The sequence below is a fragment of the Emydura macquarii genome, unplaced genomic scaffold, assembly GCF_026122565.2.
Source record: "Emydura macquarii macquarii isolate MOO-44397 ecotype Brisbane River unplaced genomic scaffold, CSIRO-AGI_Emac_v2 contig_1644, whole genome shotgun sequence".
Lineage (NCBI taxonomy): Eukaryota > Metazoa > Chordata > Testudines > Chelidae > Emydura > Emydura macquarii.
In genome coordinates this window covers 11,637,747-11,654,117 of record NW_027131781.1, presented here as the reverse complement: position 1 = coordinate 11,654,117, position 16,371 = coordinate 11,637,747, and the positions used below count along the sequence as shown (strand labels likewise).

Genomic DNA, 16,371 nt, shown 5'->3' with positions numbered 1-16,371 from the left:
GGATCTGTGTTGCTGGAGGATGAGAAGGAAAGCAAGTTCCTAATGAGCAGGGTCATTAAAGATCACAGGGGATTTCTTGCAAGAGGAAGGGTGTCATTGGCGAACTTTAATGTGGGTAATTCCACTCCGCTCCCCTACATCTGGATACAGTATTCTTCAGTGCCTGTCCCAAACTGTTGTGCATTGTGGTATGCTCTTTTGAACCTCTCTCATGCTCCATCTATCTGAGGTATTTCTATGGCCCCCATCACTGTAGGTGTCTGAGCCCCGCACAATCTGGAATGTGTTTGGAATACTCCCCCCTGTGAAGTGTGGCAGAGCTGTTAGGGACCTGAGGCACGGAGAGACTTAAGTGGCCTGCCCAAGGTCATGCATGAAATTGAATATTTGTCCCACAAATTTGAGGCTGTCACCCTATCCACTTCACCCTCATTCCTCTTCACCACCATGGCGGGTGCAGAATAGCTGTACGTATGGGCTGTGCTTTGGGATCTTTCATGTGAGCTGTTACTGTTTAAAATAAAATGTAATAGGACATTAAGATGGGGTCGGCATGGGGAGAGCTTGCTGTAGACTTGATTTTAGGGTAAACTTTAAGGGAAGTCAAAAACACAGTTAACTTTGGGGGTTTTTTGCAATTAACCTGCAGGTGAAAGATAATGTAGTGTCTTATAAGAATGTAAATAAGTCACTGTTCTTTTAGCAGACATTTTAATCCCACAGCACCCTCTAGTGGTGAAATTTCAACAAGAACAGGGTTTTCCAGTGTTTGGTTTCTAACTTAGCACAGCCACAGCTCCCCTAACACCTTCTGCCCCATCAGGGGTCCACTGTTCACCCCCTGCTTTAGAAAACGATCCCCCTTTCTCAGAGACTGATGGCTTTCTCCCTCAGATCTTTCCTTCCATCCCTTTCATGGTAATTTCAGTCCCAAACCAAGCTCTGGTTCAGTGGGGCTGCTTATGTACTCCTGGAGTCTAACCCAACTGGGATTGGGGCTTGTGGCTGAACTGGAAAACACCACGCGACAAAACTCAGTCCTTCCTTAGTCCAAATTCCCACTGACTTCAGTCATCATATTGGGTGAGTATTAAGGATTTCAGGATTTGGCCTCCCATGACTTATCCCAGTGATCCTGCGTCAGCAGCAAACAGCAGCCTCTGAAAGTTCACAGCTCTCCAGAGAGTGCAAAAAAAAAAAAAAAAACTTTGTGAAAATCAGCAACTGCAATTCCTGGTCACGAAGAAGGGACTTGACGCCCCGCTGGCTCTGGAGAACAGGTCAGACCTTAGTCCCAGCTGATTGAGCCTGCCGTCCGGACTCCAGCCCAACACCATGTATATTTCATTCGAATCTGCAGAAAGCCACGTGTCCCCTGTCCTTGTGGACGGCCCTGGGATAGCCTGTCTGCTGACCCGACACTACCCTCGATCCACACACACAATGCTCATTGGGAGTATAGTCTCTGCTGTTAGGACATTGATGTCTATGGGAGCTCATCACCACGCTACGCTAGTCTATTGCCCTGCGTGACCTTGTTGCGGGAAGAGAGCAATCTCAGTAAATATTGTAACAATAATACAAGGATGTATTTGCCGGAGAGCATTGTGCTTCCTAATGGCAGATCATCCGTGTGCGCTCTCAAAGAGTGCATGTTAGCGAAGGGTCTCATTCATATGCTGAGGATCCCATTAAAGCCTAGGGGCCGATTCTCACACTGATTGGCCACCGCCATCTCCGTTGGCTTCAGAGGTGCGACGCCGATTTACAGCAGGTGAAATTCTGACCCTGTGTTTGCTCAGATGTGCCCGTTCTTTCCCTCCGCTTGCAGCCCTGCACACTTGAGAGCAAGGAGGCTTGGATTTTGAACCTCGCTTCTACTGTACGCAGAGGGCTATACCTAGTGCTTGACCATATATGTCCACATAAGTAGCCTCCGTTCATATGTACGCTAGAGTGCAACAGCCTTGCACATTGTGTGCTATGCAAGGACTTTCAGGATCCAGGCCTTACCGTGTGCCTACAGGTATTTAGCAATAACATATATGGGGCTGATTCACAAAGGATCTCAAAACTCTGACTGCACACATGCGTGTGCGCAAATGCACAATTATTATTACTGTCTAGCACTATTATTATTATTATGATTACATAGTAGTATATGAACAAATTATTGGTGTATAATTGTGTGCGTCCCTGTACACACACAGCAGACCCTTGCCCATTCCCATGTTGACTGGAAGTACCTGTGAATTACTGGCCCTTGTGAACCAGCGCAAGAGCGATCAAACACACTGAGAAAGCCTGAATGCTGCGTTGCCAGAAGTACTCTGTTCATTTCCTTTTGTCAGTTGCAGGTTGGTTTGAATGCTGATGCCTTTGAATCAGCATACTGTGCTGTATTTGATCAAAGTACCAGAGTCTCTGTCGGGTGAGGCCTTGTTATAGTGGAGAGAGTGGGGGGAGATCCTGCCAGCTTTGGTGTTGATTCTCAGGTTAGTGAGATTCCCCTGCACGTTGCTGTGTCATATGCCTGAGTCTGCAAAGTGGCAGATGGCAGCGTGGGATTATATCTAGCCATCTCTAGCACAAAGTCTGAATGTGATTTATCTTCGTTCAACATCAGCATTTCCCTGAGTTCAGCTGGGCTCTGTAGGCTGCGACTTATTCGTTCTCAGCAGGTCTATTGTAATGTTAACTTTGAATTTCAAAGTGCATCAAGACAACATTACAGGTTAAATCCTCTTGGAGGACTAGTCACATCTAGAAGTGTTTTTGGTTTAAAAATCATCCACCTGTATCAGTATTGGTGAGCTCTGGTGGTGTGTGAAATGCTGGATGGGATAATGGCTGCATTGTGCTCCAAGACATCAGTCATCTTTAAATCCAAGCTGCGCTCTTGAAGGAACTAACACACGCTCAGAACTACGGCAAAGCTATTTCTGGCTGGGCAAACTTTTCCATCCTGCCCAGCCAGGCTTTCATCAGGGCACGTGGTTCGGTTTCTGTGGACTTGTGGTCTGTGATGGGTCGGTAGACTTGGTGTTCTGTCACAGACCACTGCTTTTCTCCAGCTCCTCTCTGCCCCCAGCTGTGCAGATCGTTTCTCTGATTGCCGAGAATTTTGCTACCAGAAAATGCTTTGGGATGAAATAATGTTTCAGGGTAAAGGGCCGGGAGGCTGTGGTTAACCAGTGTGTTACTGATCTACCAAGATGTCAGGGCAGTGGAGAAGTGGCAGAGAAGCTGGGGTGGAATCGCAGAGGGACACATCCCACTGTCAAACTTGATGTATAAGCTCCATATACAGAGTGCAGGCGGTGGCAGGGAGAGAAATGTCCCAGCTGCACAAACACACTGCTACTCAGATAGCTCCTCGCAGTCCCCAGGGCCCCAAGGCGGATGTGCCCTGTTCAGCTCCTCTGATGTCAAGACAACACCTCCCCGCACCCTCCCCACGAACATTGTGCTGCTGGGGCACATGAGAGGAGTGGCAGGGGTGAGGGGCTGCAACTTTAAGGGAGCGTTTCAACAGCTGAAAAGGCACATTTACACCATGTGTGATACCAGCTCAGGATGTCAGGGAGAGACTGGCCCCAGCTGCTGCGAGCATCCAGGCCTGGCTGGTAAATGAATTGTGTTTAACCTGGCTGGGCACGGGTGAGGATTTCCCTGGTGGAATCTGCCCCAGGAGAAGTCGCGTTCGCTGTAGCTTGTGCTTATAGCGAGGAATCCTGGAAAGTGACCCTACCAGTTGAGACCTGGGCACGTCTGGCTGCTAAGCTATTCAATGCACTTACGGTGACAATCCTGGTCCAGACCCCCCGACGGAAGAGCAGGGGGTCTGAAACCCAAAGAATAAGCCGCTGAATCAGCTGATTGTATACAATGTTGTTATGCGTAAAAATATATCGAGTAAGGTCTCATGAAAGCTTGCAACGTTCTGAATTTGATGGTCGTTATGAGATCCGTATACAGACCGTGCTCATGAGTGTGTGTGTTTGTTTGCATGTATAAAACTACACCCATAATTTGTGCTGCAACGTTCAGCTCCCCCTCCCGGCGAGGGGGTGGGCAGTCAGCCTCCCCCACCAGACAAGACTAGCTCCGAGCACCTAGAAGAAGACAAATGATGGGCCATTACATTTAATGGGAAGAGACTGAGACATCTTGGCTATCAAGTCAAGAGGGAATTTCTCCCACACTCAGTGACCAGGACTCACCATAGTCTGAGAGAGAGAAAGAACTGAAAAGCCTTTTGAAAGGGAATGGTTTTGAAGTGAAATCTAGCCAGAAACTGAGGCACAGTGTCTAGGAAGCTGTCTGTGAAACACTGTTTGTCCGTATGCGGGGACGCTGTTCAAAGGCAATAGGTAACTTGTATTAGAACAAGGATTTTTATCTAATTGAAAAGTTTACAGCCTGACGTTCCATTTTGATGTTTATTTGCTGAGTAACATGTATGTGTTTGCTCCCTCTCACTATTTCATCTTTGAATCTGGGGGGTTTCTATTAAATAAGCATTTTGTTCATTTTTACCCCAAGCAGGTCTCCGGTGTGCAAACTGTAAGGGGTGTGCAAGCCAAAGCAAGCTGGTGTCTGGGAAGCTGGTTTCCCACCTTTGGGGGTGATGAACCAGAAGGGAAAAGTCCGAGTATCTGTTAGTTAAGAACTCAGGGTGGACAGGTTTGGGGAGACTCCGGACGGGAAGTGCTGTTGAATGTAGCTAGGCTGGGGAAGCCAGGGTGAAATTGTGTGCTTACGGGCAGGCTACTGGGATCAGGGCTCTGAGCCAAAGCTGCAAAGCAAAGAGACACCCAAGATTACAGGGCTGGTGGTGACAACACCTTCCTGGTCTGGGTGGTCCCCAAAATATCACACGTACAAACCATCCTTTCCAGTGGCTAGAAATCCTTCCTGGCATTCAGCCTCTCCCATCCCTCTTCTCTGAGGAGCCCGGGCAGAGCAGAGAGCATCATGGGGGAGCCCTTGTGTTCAAACGTACATCCAACCAGCGTGACAGCTTCATGCACTACAATGTTCTTTGGAAGCCAATCCTGACTCTTTGACATCAGTGGGACCTGGGTTTGGCCCAATGTGCGATGAACCATTTGTGCCCAGGGTTTAATTTTCCTCTGTTGTTTTCTGCCTCTTTGCAGGGATCCTGTTTACAATGCTGGTGTTTGGACCGGCCTGTGGATTTATCTTGGGCTCCTTCTGTACCAAAATTTACGTGGACGCTGTCTTCATTGACACAAGTAAGGAGAATTGTTTCTGAGTTGCTGTTAAAGAGCATTAATGGTGCATTGCCAGACTAATGATGCTGATCTGCACCCCTAAAGTCACCTTGCATTCGCTCCCGGAGTCCCTTAGGCTTATGAGCGTAACAAGGCATGAGGAGAGCCGCTTGAGTGAGATTCATCTGCTGGGTGGGATTCAAAGCCTTTCACCTTGATTCCTGTGGAGAAGAGGTTGGAAGAGGCTGGAAGTTGTTCCCATCTGCCGGTGATTTGGAGTCTTATGTTAAATGAATCTGGGGAGGGGGGATCACAGTCCAGTTCTTAGTAGACAGGTGTCCGTATCTAGATGCCGCCATCACAGCTGGTGCTAGTTAGCACCCAGTGTGCAGCCTCCACCAAGGACTGAGGCTGAATTCCCCATTTTTGTCACTACAGGGAGTCTTTTCAGCCTAGGGCAGAGGCGTATCACTAAAGAAGCTTCCCCAGTGCTGTCTGTGCGCTACCTCTGCGGGTGATAGTTGCTGTCTGACTCCCCTCGCCGACCCCCACTCGATATTTTTTCACAGTTGATGTTATAAATGCCTGTCTCTAGACCTGTCTTTCTGTCTCCTGCTTTGTTATTACAGAGATTATTCCTTTTGCCAATAGAGTCCAGTTACACTGTACATTAGCCCAGCATGCCTCTGAAAGGGAAAAGGAAAGAAACAATAGGCTGATGGATACAAAAATGTTCATGGTCCAAGAGAGGGATTCAGACCATTAATTATTTAGATCCTGATCCTGTAAAGACTGAAGCACATGCCTGATTTCATGCCTGTGTGTAATTCCATTGAAACCAATGTGATTACGTAAGTCTGTGTGTGTAAAGCAAGCCCACAGATCAGACTTGTCCGAATTGAACCCTTAAAGTGCACTTGATAGAACCTCGGTATTAATTAGGCAAAATCACCACTGAAGCAAATAGTAGTTCCTGCCAGGATGCTGATAAAACTTAGCAACAGAAAAATGAGCTGGTTAAAAATATTTTTGAGCCAGGTGAAGTATTTCATGAAAAATGTTTGTGGATTTGAAGATTTCTAATTTTTTGATGAAGTGATTGAAACTGAAAATGTTTCAGTCTGGTTGGTTCTTTTTTCCATTGGAAAACAGGCCGGGAGCAAGCATAGGGGAGGAAAAGCACCAAAAATGCAAATAAAAAATTTCCCAATTTCATTTGAAATAGTCATTTTTCATTTTTGAATCATTTCATCAAAAAATTGCACCGAGGTTAGAGTGAAATGAAAATGTTTCATTTTGGGGGGGAAAACAATTCCCATTTTTTTGACAAAGCCTAGCAGTAATAATATGCTCACTTTATTCCCCTAGCCAAAGACAAAACCTCATGGGAGGTAAGTCAGGAACCTGGAGTTGTTATCCCCATGTGACCAAAGGGGAAATAGAGGCCTGCCGAAGGTCAGTCTCTTGCCCTGGGTTTCCCAGTAAGACAGAACTGCGAAGGAGACCAAGGAGTTCTGATTCCCCACTCTCACTAGCTCATACTTCCTCTGCATGGGGAAAAGAGGAAAAAAGAGAAAACACATTAAAAGGAGTGAGGAATATAATTTTGCCTTTGCAATATCCTTCACCATGCCACAAACTCAGACTATTAGGAAAGTCGGGTATTGGTCCCTGATAGTAGCTGGATCGTATGTGGATCAATAATCTGATCCACGTGGCAACTCTCATGTGCATGTGTCAAAATGTTTGCAAGTAACTTTTATGTCCTGCTTAAATTTTTGTAAATAGATGGGCATGTTATTATTGAAAGAGCGGAACTCTTTGTTCATTGCAAATGTCATCCCGTTGCCAGCAGAGGGTGCTATAAAACAACTGATCCTCTCCTCTGCTTTCCCGACTGCTTAGCTAGATTACAAACCTACGGCTTCTCCCCTTCTGTAGAACGTTTCTTTGCCTTGCTCAGCTGCCTTTGCCTTTCGTTTCCAGCTCCACCACATCCCAGCAGGCTCTTTCAGCGCCTCTCACCGTGCTTCAGGGGTGTTGTCCCCTTTGGGAACGTGCTGCCCTTTTGTGACATTGCAACACGTCGCAAAACCATAAATATGGGATTTTGCACAGCCATGAACAGGCCTATGAAAACTGGCTCTATGGAGTGGAGCAGCCACCGCATCTTCCTCTTTCAGACACCGGGGGCATGTACAAATTCATCTGAAAACCAAACACTCGCTGGCTTTCTTTGTGCTGCTTGCTTGCTTTTAAATGCAACTTACTGAGCAGCGCCTCTGACTGCCCAGCGTACCAGTCAAGAGGCTCCTTGTTCAAATACTGAGTGGATGCATTTAATCCATTGGTTTTAATGGAGTTAGACCAATGATGAATTTGGCTCTATAATAGTGATGATACCTAGCTCTTACCCAGTGCTTTTCATCAGTAGATCTCGAAGCACTTTACAAAGGAGGTCAGTAGCATCACCCCCATTTTACAGATGGGGAAAACTGAGGCACAGAAAGGGAGACATGACTTGGCCAGGGGAAGAACCAGGAATTAGAACCCAGATCAGCTGAATCTCAATGCAGTGGCCACTAGGCCACACTGCCTCTTAAACAGAGTACCCCTCCTTTAACCATGCACACATCAGACTGTTGAATCTAAACCACTCACTCCAGAGTGTACGTGATCACCCCACATTTGCTGCAGATTGTCAGGGGGATAGAGAGCTTTGTAGATCTGGCCTCGGTGCTTGGTGATTGCCTGTTATTGTCAGCTGAGGGTTGCTCAGAGGCCTGCTGTATGGCTGTCTGGCTGTATGGCCTAGTCTATTTTCAGAGGGAGGATGGTAGCCGCACCCCAGCTGGACCTGCAGTCTCAGCCCAGTGGCCAGGAAATGAATGTTCCAGAAATCTGAACTACGCTCTTATTCCAAGACCAGAGTTGAGGCACAGTGACAGAGCACTGAGGGAAGCAAGTGTTGCTCCACTTCCTGCACGGCACCTGTTTGGGGATATACAGAAGGCCTGACTCTCCCCTGGCTGTCAATCTGGCACCAGACCCAGGAGCTGAAGAAATGCATCTCTGAGGGAGAAAATAATGGGCATGAATTCAATCCCTCAAAAACGACAATATTTTTGAGCTGAGCAGTATTTTCTCCTGGGACTGGAGAGTTTCCCCCTCTCTCTGCTTGAGAGACAACTTGATTACTTCACTTTAGACACAGCTTTTCAGCTTGACTATAACTGAAGACACACGTTCCGAATAGAGGAGATTGTTATTCCAGCCACACACACACACAAACCTCCACCAAGAACGATCTCCCAGGTGCTGAGATGGCCTTGCTTTCCCAGGGGATCCCCTCAGTCAGAGGACACAATGTTATGGTTTCCGGCTGGAAGACAATTTCTCATCTGCTGCAAATGTATCCCCCGAAAATGACTCCCATGATTTACAGATGGGCTGCTTCTGTTTGCTGATTGATTGCCGGGGGACGGGGTTCAGATCTTTTCACCCTCCCCTCCCTTCCCACAGTTGAATTTCTCCCTTTTGCTGGAACAGGTTCAGAGCAGCGGACCTGCCTTTCTTTTCCATGCTGCAGGACAGCTTCCCCGTCCGTAGGGTCCTATGCAGCCCTCGTTCCAGCTGCACAGCTCCTGTCAGCAGGAACGGGAGTCGACCTTGTGAATTAAGGGCAGGGAGACTGAGTTCTATCTCGCTCTTAGCGAAAGGCCGGGGCAGTGGGATGGTGCTGCTCTGTCCATCTCCATGCTGTACCCGTCCTTGTGTAGAGCCGTCTGCTGCAGTCCATTCCTGAGCTTTGTGCAGCTGGCTTTCGTTGGTAGCTTATTTCTCAGGCTGCCCGTTGCATGGATCCATGGCTGCAGGAGTCAGCTATGCACATGCAGCAGGGGGGTTGAGCAGTTACTACCGATATGCTCCAAAATTAAAGATCCTCCCATGGTGAGCTCCACTCATTTGTTCTGTAGACAGCATCTACTACATGCCTGAGAGTAGAGCAAGTCTGGTGTATTGTGTCCAGTAGAGGGCAGTAGGACACACACCCACCAGCCAGTCCGTCCCAGTATTCCTTTCCAGCTGTTTCTTGGCTGACATTCCTCTCTGGAGCTTTCCCTGCTGCGTGGTGTTTCAATTGTTTTCCATTCCCTTCCCTCTCTGTTCATTGTTTCTTTGCTGACCTGTCTTTTGGCCCAAACAACCCCAAAGCCAGCGATGCTGATGAAAGCACGACAACTGTGCTTTCCCCGGAGGTAGCAGGCGGTCACCTCTGTTAGCGATGGGCTGGGGCACGTGAGGACCCAAGGGAATTCAGAATTCTGGGCATGACACTCCCAGCTGCCGGGCTGCACAGTGCCTCGCCAGATCAGATCCACAGGGAGGACTGGCAGCCAGGACGTCACATCCTGCTCTAGTCAGCTCACCCAGGAAAAGGGTTGCAGCCCAATAGCCTTCAGTTACTGGCTTAGAAAAGCAAGGAAAGCTGAGGAGCGAGGCCAATAGGCTTTCCCTCTGCACACTTAGCAGAGTGCTCCCATCCTGCCCCTGCACTCAGCTAGACAGTCGTGCTGAACACATTCAGAGTGGGAGTCAGGCATGGGGCAGCCCCATACGATCCCCAGAGCAAGAAGCTCTCCAAGGAGGCTGCCCCATCAATGCACTACGGAGGCGGATGGTACCTGCTCAGAGTACCCAGTTGTAGGCACGTCGCTAATTCACAGAGGCACCTGGGAGACCTGCTGCCACAGACTGAATTGGGGCAGTGAGTGAGTGGGATTGAGGCCGATGCATCCCTGAATGTGCTTTGTTCATCCATATAATTATTATTGGTATCAAGAGAGCACCTAGGGGCCCCACCTGAGATCAGGCCCTATTGTGTTTGGTGCTGTACAAACACAAAGTGAGAGCCAGTCCCTGCCCTGAAGAGCTCACAGTCTGAATAGATAAAACAGGGAGTAGATGGGAGGGGAAACAGAGTCGCAGGGAGATGAAGTGACTTTCCCAAGATCCCACAATAGGACAGGAACAGAGCCTCACAAACAGTGCCCATATCTCCTGACTCCCAGCCCAGGGCTCTATCCACTAGACTATGCTGCCTCTCCTGTTTTGCCAGTTGCCCTTCAATTTTAATTGCTCATGATGCTACCTAGATTCACAGATATATGAGGCCAGAAGGGACCACTGTGATCACCTAGTCCGACCACCTGTATAACACAGGCCAGAGAACTTCCCCGAGACAATTTGTAGAGGATATCTTTTAAAAAAAACATCCCATTTTGATTTAAAAATTGTCAGTGATGGAGAATCCACCATGATCCTTGGTAAATTGTTCCAAAGGTTAGTTACTCTCACCATGACAAATGTACACCTTATTTCCAGTCTGAATTTGTCTAGCTTCAACTTCCAGCCATTGGGTCATGTAATACCTTTCTCTGCTACGCTGGAGAGCCCACATCAGTAAGTGCGTGCGAGTGTAGGTTGTAATACAAGAACTGCTTGAATCAGTTGCTGGGGAAGTCTTTTGCTGAAAGGTGGAGACCAAGAAAAGTATGGTGTGGATGATAGGGTGCGCAGTGGGGTTCACAGCCTGAACGCAGGGACAGGCAGGAGCAATGACACTGGGGGGGGCACAGGGGGATAGAACCTCTACAGTGAAAATGCTGAGTGATGTATGTTTCCCACCCCACGTGTTTTCTGCCGCCACAACATCTCGCCGAGGCGAGAGGGGGACCCAGCTATGTTTCTACTTCCTCATGCAGGCGTTGGGGTGGCAGAAGTGAGAGCGGGACCAGGAGGAGGGCCTACAGAAGCCCAGGCTGGCTGCTGGGGAGCAGATAGGGTCAGCTTTCCTCTCGCCAGCTTCCAGTTCCTGTGGACACCTGGCCTGAGGGAGGGATAGGAGCATGGGTGCCTGCTGCTGGGGAGCGGTGGGGGACAGGGGACCGGCACCTGGGAAGGGGAATTGACGTACAGGGTGCCAGCCGGTGGGGTGGGAAGCACAGTGTGCTGGGCGCCAGCTGCAGGGGAGCTGCTGTAGGAATAGCAATAGGAACTACCGAGATGCTGCTTCCCAGCCTGAAACTGACCCCTCTCCTCCCCTCCCCCACTGTCGAGACTCAGTAGTTCCTCTTGCTCCCCCTCCTATCCCCGCACTCCCCCATTCACAGCAAGCTTCCGCCGCACCCCACCGCCTCCAGCAACAGGTCTCTTCACTCGAGGAATGCACTCGAGGAACGTTCGGGAATGCAAAGAAGCTGGGGCAGTTCCCTCCCAGCTGCCTGTCTTGGTGTTTCCTTTCTTTTCCATCCCATGGAGGAAGAAAGTCCCCCCCTCTATGTCTCAGGCTTAGTGCACACTTACCGGGAAATTCAGCAGCAGTTGACGGGAGTTCCGTGTAACTCACGTCGACTTACTAAATCCTCTTCTGTGCGCCGCCTCCGCTACGCTGCGCTGCCGGGAAATGCGCTGGGATCCGGTGGGACATCGACGCAGCACTACACCTTGTGAGGAGGAGGTTTAATTGAATCAACTTCCGGATCGATTGAGCGGGTCTTCACTGCCGCTCAATGGATCCAGATAGATCGATCTTTGCTGCCATTATTATGTACATCCCTTCCGAGACTTGGTGTCTGTCACTTTGTACCTCCCATGCCAGACACGCATGTAATCTGGAAGTGATGATGAACCTGCACTGAAAACTCTGCTGGGCAGGGAGCTTGTTTTCCTGTGTGTTTGTGCAGCACCCGGCGCCTGGAGATGATTCAAATAACAGTGGCCTGAGCAGGTGCATGTAACTGGGGAGGGATCAGTGGGCTTGGGGGGCAGTGTCCTGGAACAGATCGCTGATTGGATCCTGTTGTCACTAATAGATAACAGTCATTTCAGCTGGCTGTTTCCAGTCTGCAAACTTGTGTCGCACAGAAGAGCCCAGGGACCTTTCTGACTATCAGAAACACTCAGCACTAAAACCTGTGGCCCAGACCCCCCCATCCCCCTGTATCAGTGATGATAATTCACATTCATATGACCTACAGGCCCCAGTCAGGACTGGGACCCCATTCTGCTACAGACCAAGGTGCCAGGTTCCTTGTCCCAAGGAGCTTCTCTCCCTCCCTGTTTTATATCTACATTGCTACTCAGTGGAGATGCCCCCGGGTTGACATTAGCCCTCTGGGTCTTTAACTCTTTGTGTCTCTCTCCCCCTCCCAGCAGGATCACTGATGTGTGCTTTTGCTGTTGCAGGTAAGCTGGATATCACCCCCGATGACCCTCGGTGGATCGGCGCGTGGTGGGCAGGCTTCCTGCTGTGTGGTGCCTTACTTTTCTTCTCGTCCCTCTTGATGTTTGGATTCCCGCAATCCCTGCCCCCCAGGGAGGAGCCCGTGGTGGAGAGCGAGCAAGCCATGCTCCCCGAACGGGACTACGAGAGGCCCAAGCCAAGTAACGGGGTCCTGCAGCACGCGCTGGAAGGGGAGGACAGCGTCTCCTGCTTCCAGCAGCTGAGAGGTGACAGACTCTCCTCTAACTCGTTGCATTTCTACGGCAGGTTCATGGTTGGTTAGATTCATAATTGGCTCTGATTTTGGTTACCTCTACCTTCCCCCTCCCCACCCAAAAAAATCCTGTTGGAATTTTTCTCCCTGGTGTCTAATTATCCCTGACATTTTACTCATTTTAATGGGAGATGTTGTTCCACTTGATAGGCTTTGCTTTAAGCTACAAGATGTGGAAATCCAGGGTAAGCCCTTAGGGTTAATAAAAAAATGGGGCCAGAGGAAGGAGAGGGGAGAATGGAGGGAGAAAAAACAGCAGACAATAGACGTTCTCCAAGAGGCCTTGTGAGCGTCTGTTCTCCGTAACCTCACCGTCTTGTAGCTTGGCTGTGCATGCGGCTCGCACAATGGAGACGGGCAGAAAGCAAGGATGGCCAATTCAAAGGGGTTTGGAGCTGCCTTTTGTTGGAGCTATGGCAGGGCCAGCGGAATCCCATGGTCCTGAATGTAAAACAGCCGACGCTGGGCACTGACATAGCAAAATACAAGAGTGCTGAATATGTTAAGGAGGGAGCTTTTAGAAGGGACAAGGCCAGAGAACAGTCATCAACAGAACCCTTGTTAGTGCATAAAACAGCCAACACGTGCCAGAATAGAATAGGATCCTCAGCATAGCTCCAAGGAGGTCAGTGGAGGGGTTTGTGTGTACACCGTGTATATAGAGGGCAGCTCTAGGACTGCATCTAGTCACTTCCCACTTGCTGTCATCACAGCAGAGAGTTGGTTTCTTTCTCCTTTAGGCTTCCTGATAAACAAGGACCAAACCACTTAATCCTGTGCAACCCTTTCCGACTTTATTGGGGCTTGCGTGATGTGAATGAGGGGAGGGCAGAAAGGAAACTTGGAAGGATTTTGAAAAGGAAACGCTTTGAATAATGAATGCTGTTGCTCCTTCGGAGAAGCTAAGTGATGATCAGAAAAATTTAAAAATGTAATCAAAAAAGGCGGGGGAAAAATTCCAAAAAATTGCTGTTGTCCAATCCTTCTAGCTGCAAGGATTTGGAAATAGAATGTCCCAGGGGCGGTGATTGGCAGTTCACCCAGCCAGTCCCTTCTGCTGATGGACATGTTTGTTCCATCCATCCAGTCGTGAGATGGCTCTCATCACTATCGCGTCTGAGTGTCCGTATCTGAGATTATATCTACGTGATGGACGTTCAGACCAATTGGGTTGTTGCTCAGTTTCAGACATCATGGTATTGTAACTTGAAACACAATTTACCTGATGCACCAAGTGGAAGGAATTCTGCTCAAGCCTGGTGTGGAGCAGACTGAAAGTTACTTGCTGAATGACTACCCTGCAGCATGGGTACAGTGCGTGCTCTAAGGGACCTGTGTCACCCAATTAGAGCAGTAGTGTTTGTATCCCTAACAATGCACTCCAGAAGAGGCTGATATTCTGATTGGTTATTATGACAATAGAAGGCTGACTGGAGTCCACTGGAGTCAATAGGCCGGCACCAGGGATAAATCTGGCTGAGTGTGCTTTTGTGTGTTTGAGAGGAGACACTTCGGCAAGGTATAATTAGGGGTTCTTGGAAGGGAATATTGACATACCTTCAAACTCCATTGAAACGCTTTGTTTCGGAAGGTGGAAGAAGTAATCCGAGGGCCAGCCATTTTAGACTTGACTCTGACTAACAGGGAGGAATTGATTGCGAATCTGAAGATTGAAAGCAAGTTAACTGAAAGACATCATGAAAGACATTGTGTCATGATTCTAAGGAAGAGAAAGAGAGCAGCAGAATAAAGACAATGGACTTCAAAAAAGCAGACATTAACAATCTCAGAGAACTGCTAGGTAAGGTCCCATGGGAAGAAAATCTAAGGGAAAAACGAGTGCAGCAGAGCTGGCAGTTTCTCAGAGACAAAATTAAAGGCACCACAGCAAACTCTCCTAATGCAAAGAAAAGATAGGAATAATAGTAAGAGGCCTATATGGCTCCATCAGCAGCTCTTCAGTGACCTGAAAATCAGAAAGGAATCCTACAAAAAGTGCAAATGTGGACAAATTGCTAAGAACGAGCACAAAAGAATAGAGCAAGCATGTAGGGACAAAATCAGAAAGGCCAAGTAAAAAAATGAGTTATACATAGTAAAGGACATAAAAGGTAACAAGAGAAAGATGAAGGATAAAGGAAAATCCTCTACTTAGCAGAAAAGGAGAGCTGGTTACAGACATCGAGAAGGCAGAAGCATTTAATGCCTATTTTGCTTCAGTCTTCACGGACCAGATACCTAACAAAATTAATATGAACAACAAAGGGGAAGGAACACAAGAAAAATAGGGAAAGAACAGTTTAAAGGATATTTAAAGAAGTTAGATATATTTGAGTTGGCAGGGCCTGATGAAATTCATTCAAGGGTATTTGAGGAACGAGCTGAAACGATCTCAGAGCCATTAGCGATTCTCTTTGAGAATTCAGGGAAGGTAAGTGAGGACCCAGAGACTGGAGAAGGGCAAAGGTAATATGTATTTTTAAAATAGGGGAAAAAGAGGACCCAGAGAATTATAGACTATTCAGCCTAACTTCAATATCTGGAAAGATACTGTAACAAATTATTAAGCAATCAGTTTGTAAGCACCTAGAGAATAATAGGGTTATAAAGAATAGCCAACATGGATTTGTCAAGAACAAATCATTCCAAACCAACCTAGCTTCCTACTTCAATGTGGTTATTGGCCTAGTGGATGCGGGTGGGAAGATAGAGATGTGCTATATCTTGATTGTAGTAGGCTTTTGACACAGTCCCACATGACAGTCTCATAAGCAAACTAGGGAAATGTGGTCTAGATGAAATTACTGTAAGGTGGGTGCAAAACTGTTGAAAATCCATATTCAAAGAGTACTTCACTGTCGCACTGGTGGGGGTGGGGAGGATAGATGTAATGGGTTCCCAGAAGGGACTCTCTTAGATCTGGTGCTAGTCAATATTTTCATTAATGACTTGGATAATGGAATGGAGAGTGTGTTCATAAAATGTACAAGTGACACCAAGCTAGGAGGGGTTGCAAGCACTTTTGGAGGACAGTAGTAGAATTCAAAATGACCTGGACACATTGGAGAATTGGTCTGAAATCATAAAATGAAATTCAAGAAAGTCAAGTGCAAAGTACTACGCTTAGGAAGGAAAAACCAAATGTACAACTGCAAAATGGTGCGTAACTGACTAGGCAGTAGTACTGCTGAAATAGATGGGGGGTTATAATAGGTCACAAATTGAATATGAGTCAACAGTGTGATGCAAGTCGATAAAAAGGCTAATATCAGTCTGAGATGTAGTAGGAGGAGTGTCAAAAAAAAAAAGCTAAAACATTTAGAAAACCTGATCTCTGAGGAAAGGTTTAAAAAAAAACTTGGGCGTGTTTAGTCTTGAGAAAAGAAAACCGAGGGGGGACCTGATAAGTCTTCAACTAGGTTCACAGCTGGTATAAAGAAAATGGTGATCAATTGTTATCCATGTCCACTAAAAGTAGGACCAGAAGCAATCAGTTTATTCTGCAGCAAGGGAGATTTAGGTTAGATATTAAGAAAAACTTTCTAACTATAAGCACTGGAATAGGCTCCGAGAGA

General features: G+C 47.7%; 1 protein-coding gene across 2 annotated transcripts in view; it reads left to right on the top strand.

Moving 5' to 3' along the window:
- SLCO3A1 (solute carrier organic anion transporter family member 3A1) overlaps positions 1-16,371 on the top strand; it is a 202,722-nt gene that overhangs the window by 145,602 nt on the left and 40,749 nt on the right. For both annotated transcript variants that reach the window (XM_067555643.1, XM_067555642.1), the window contains exons 3-4: positions 5,160-5,258; positions 12,486-12,749. In XM_067555643.1, the coding sequence (XP_067411744.1) occupies positions 5,160-5,258; positions 12,486-12,749 (363 nt within the window). The remainder of the gene's footprint in view (positions 1-5,159; positions 5,259-12,485; positions 12,750-16,371) is intronic.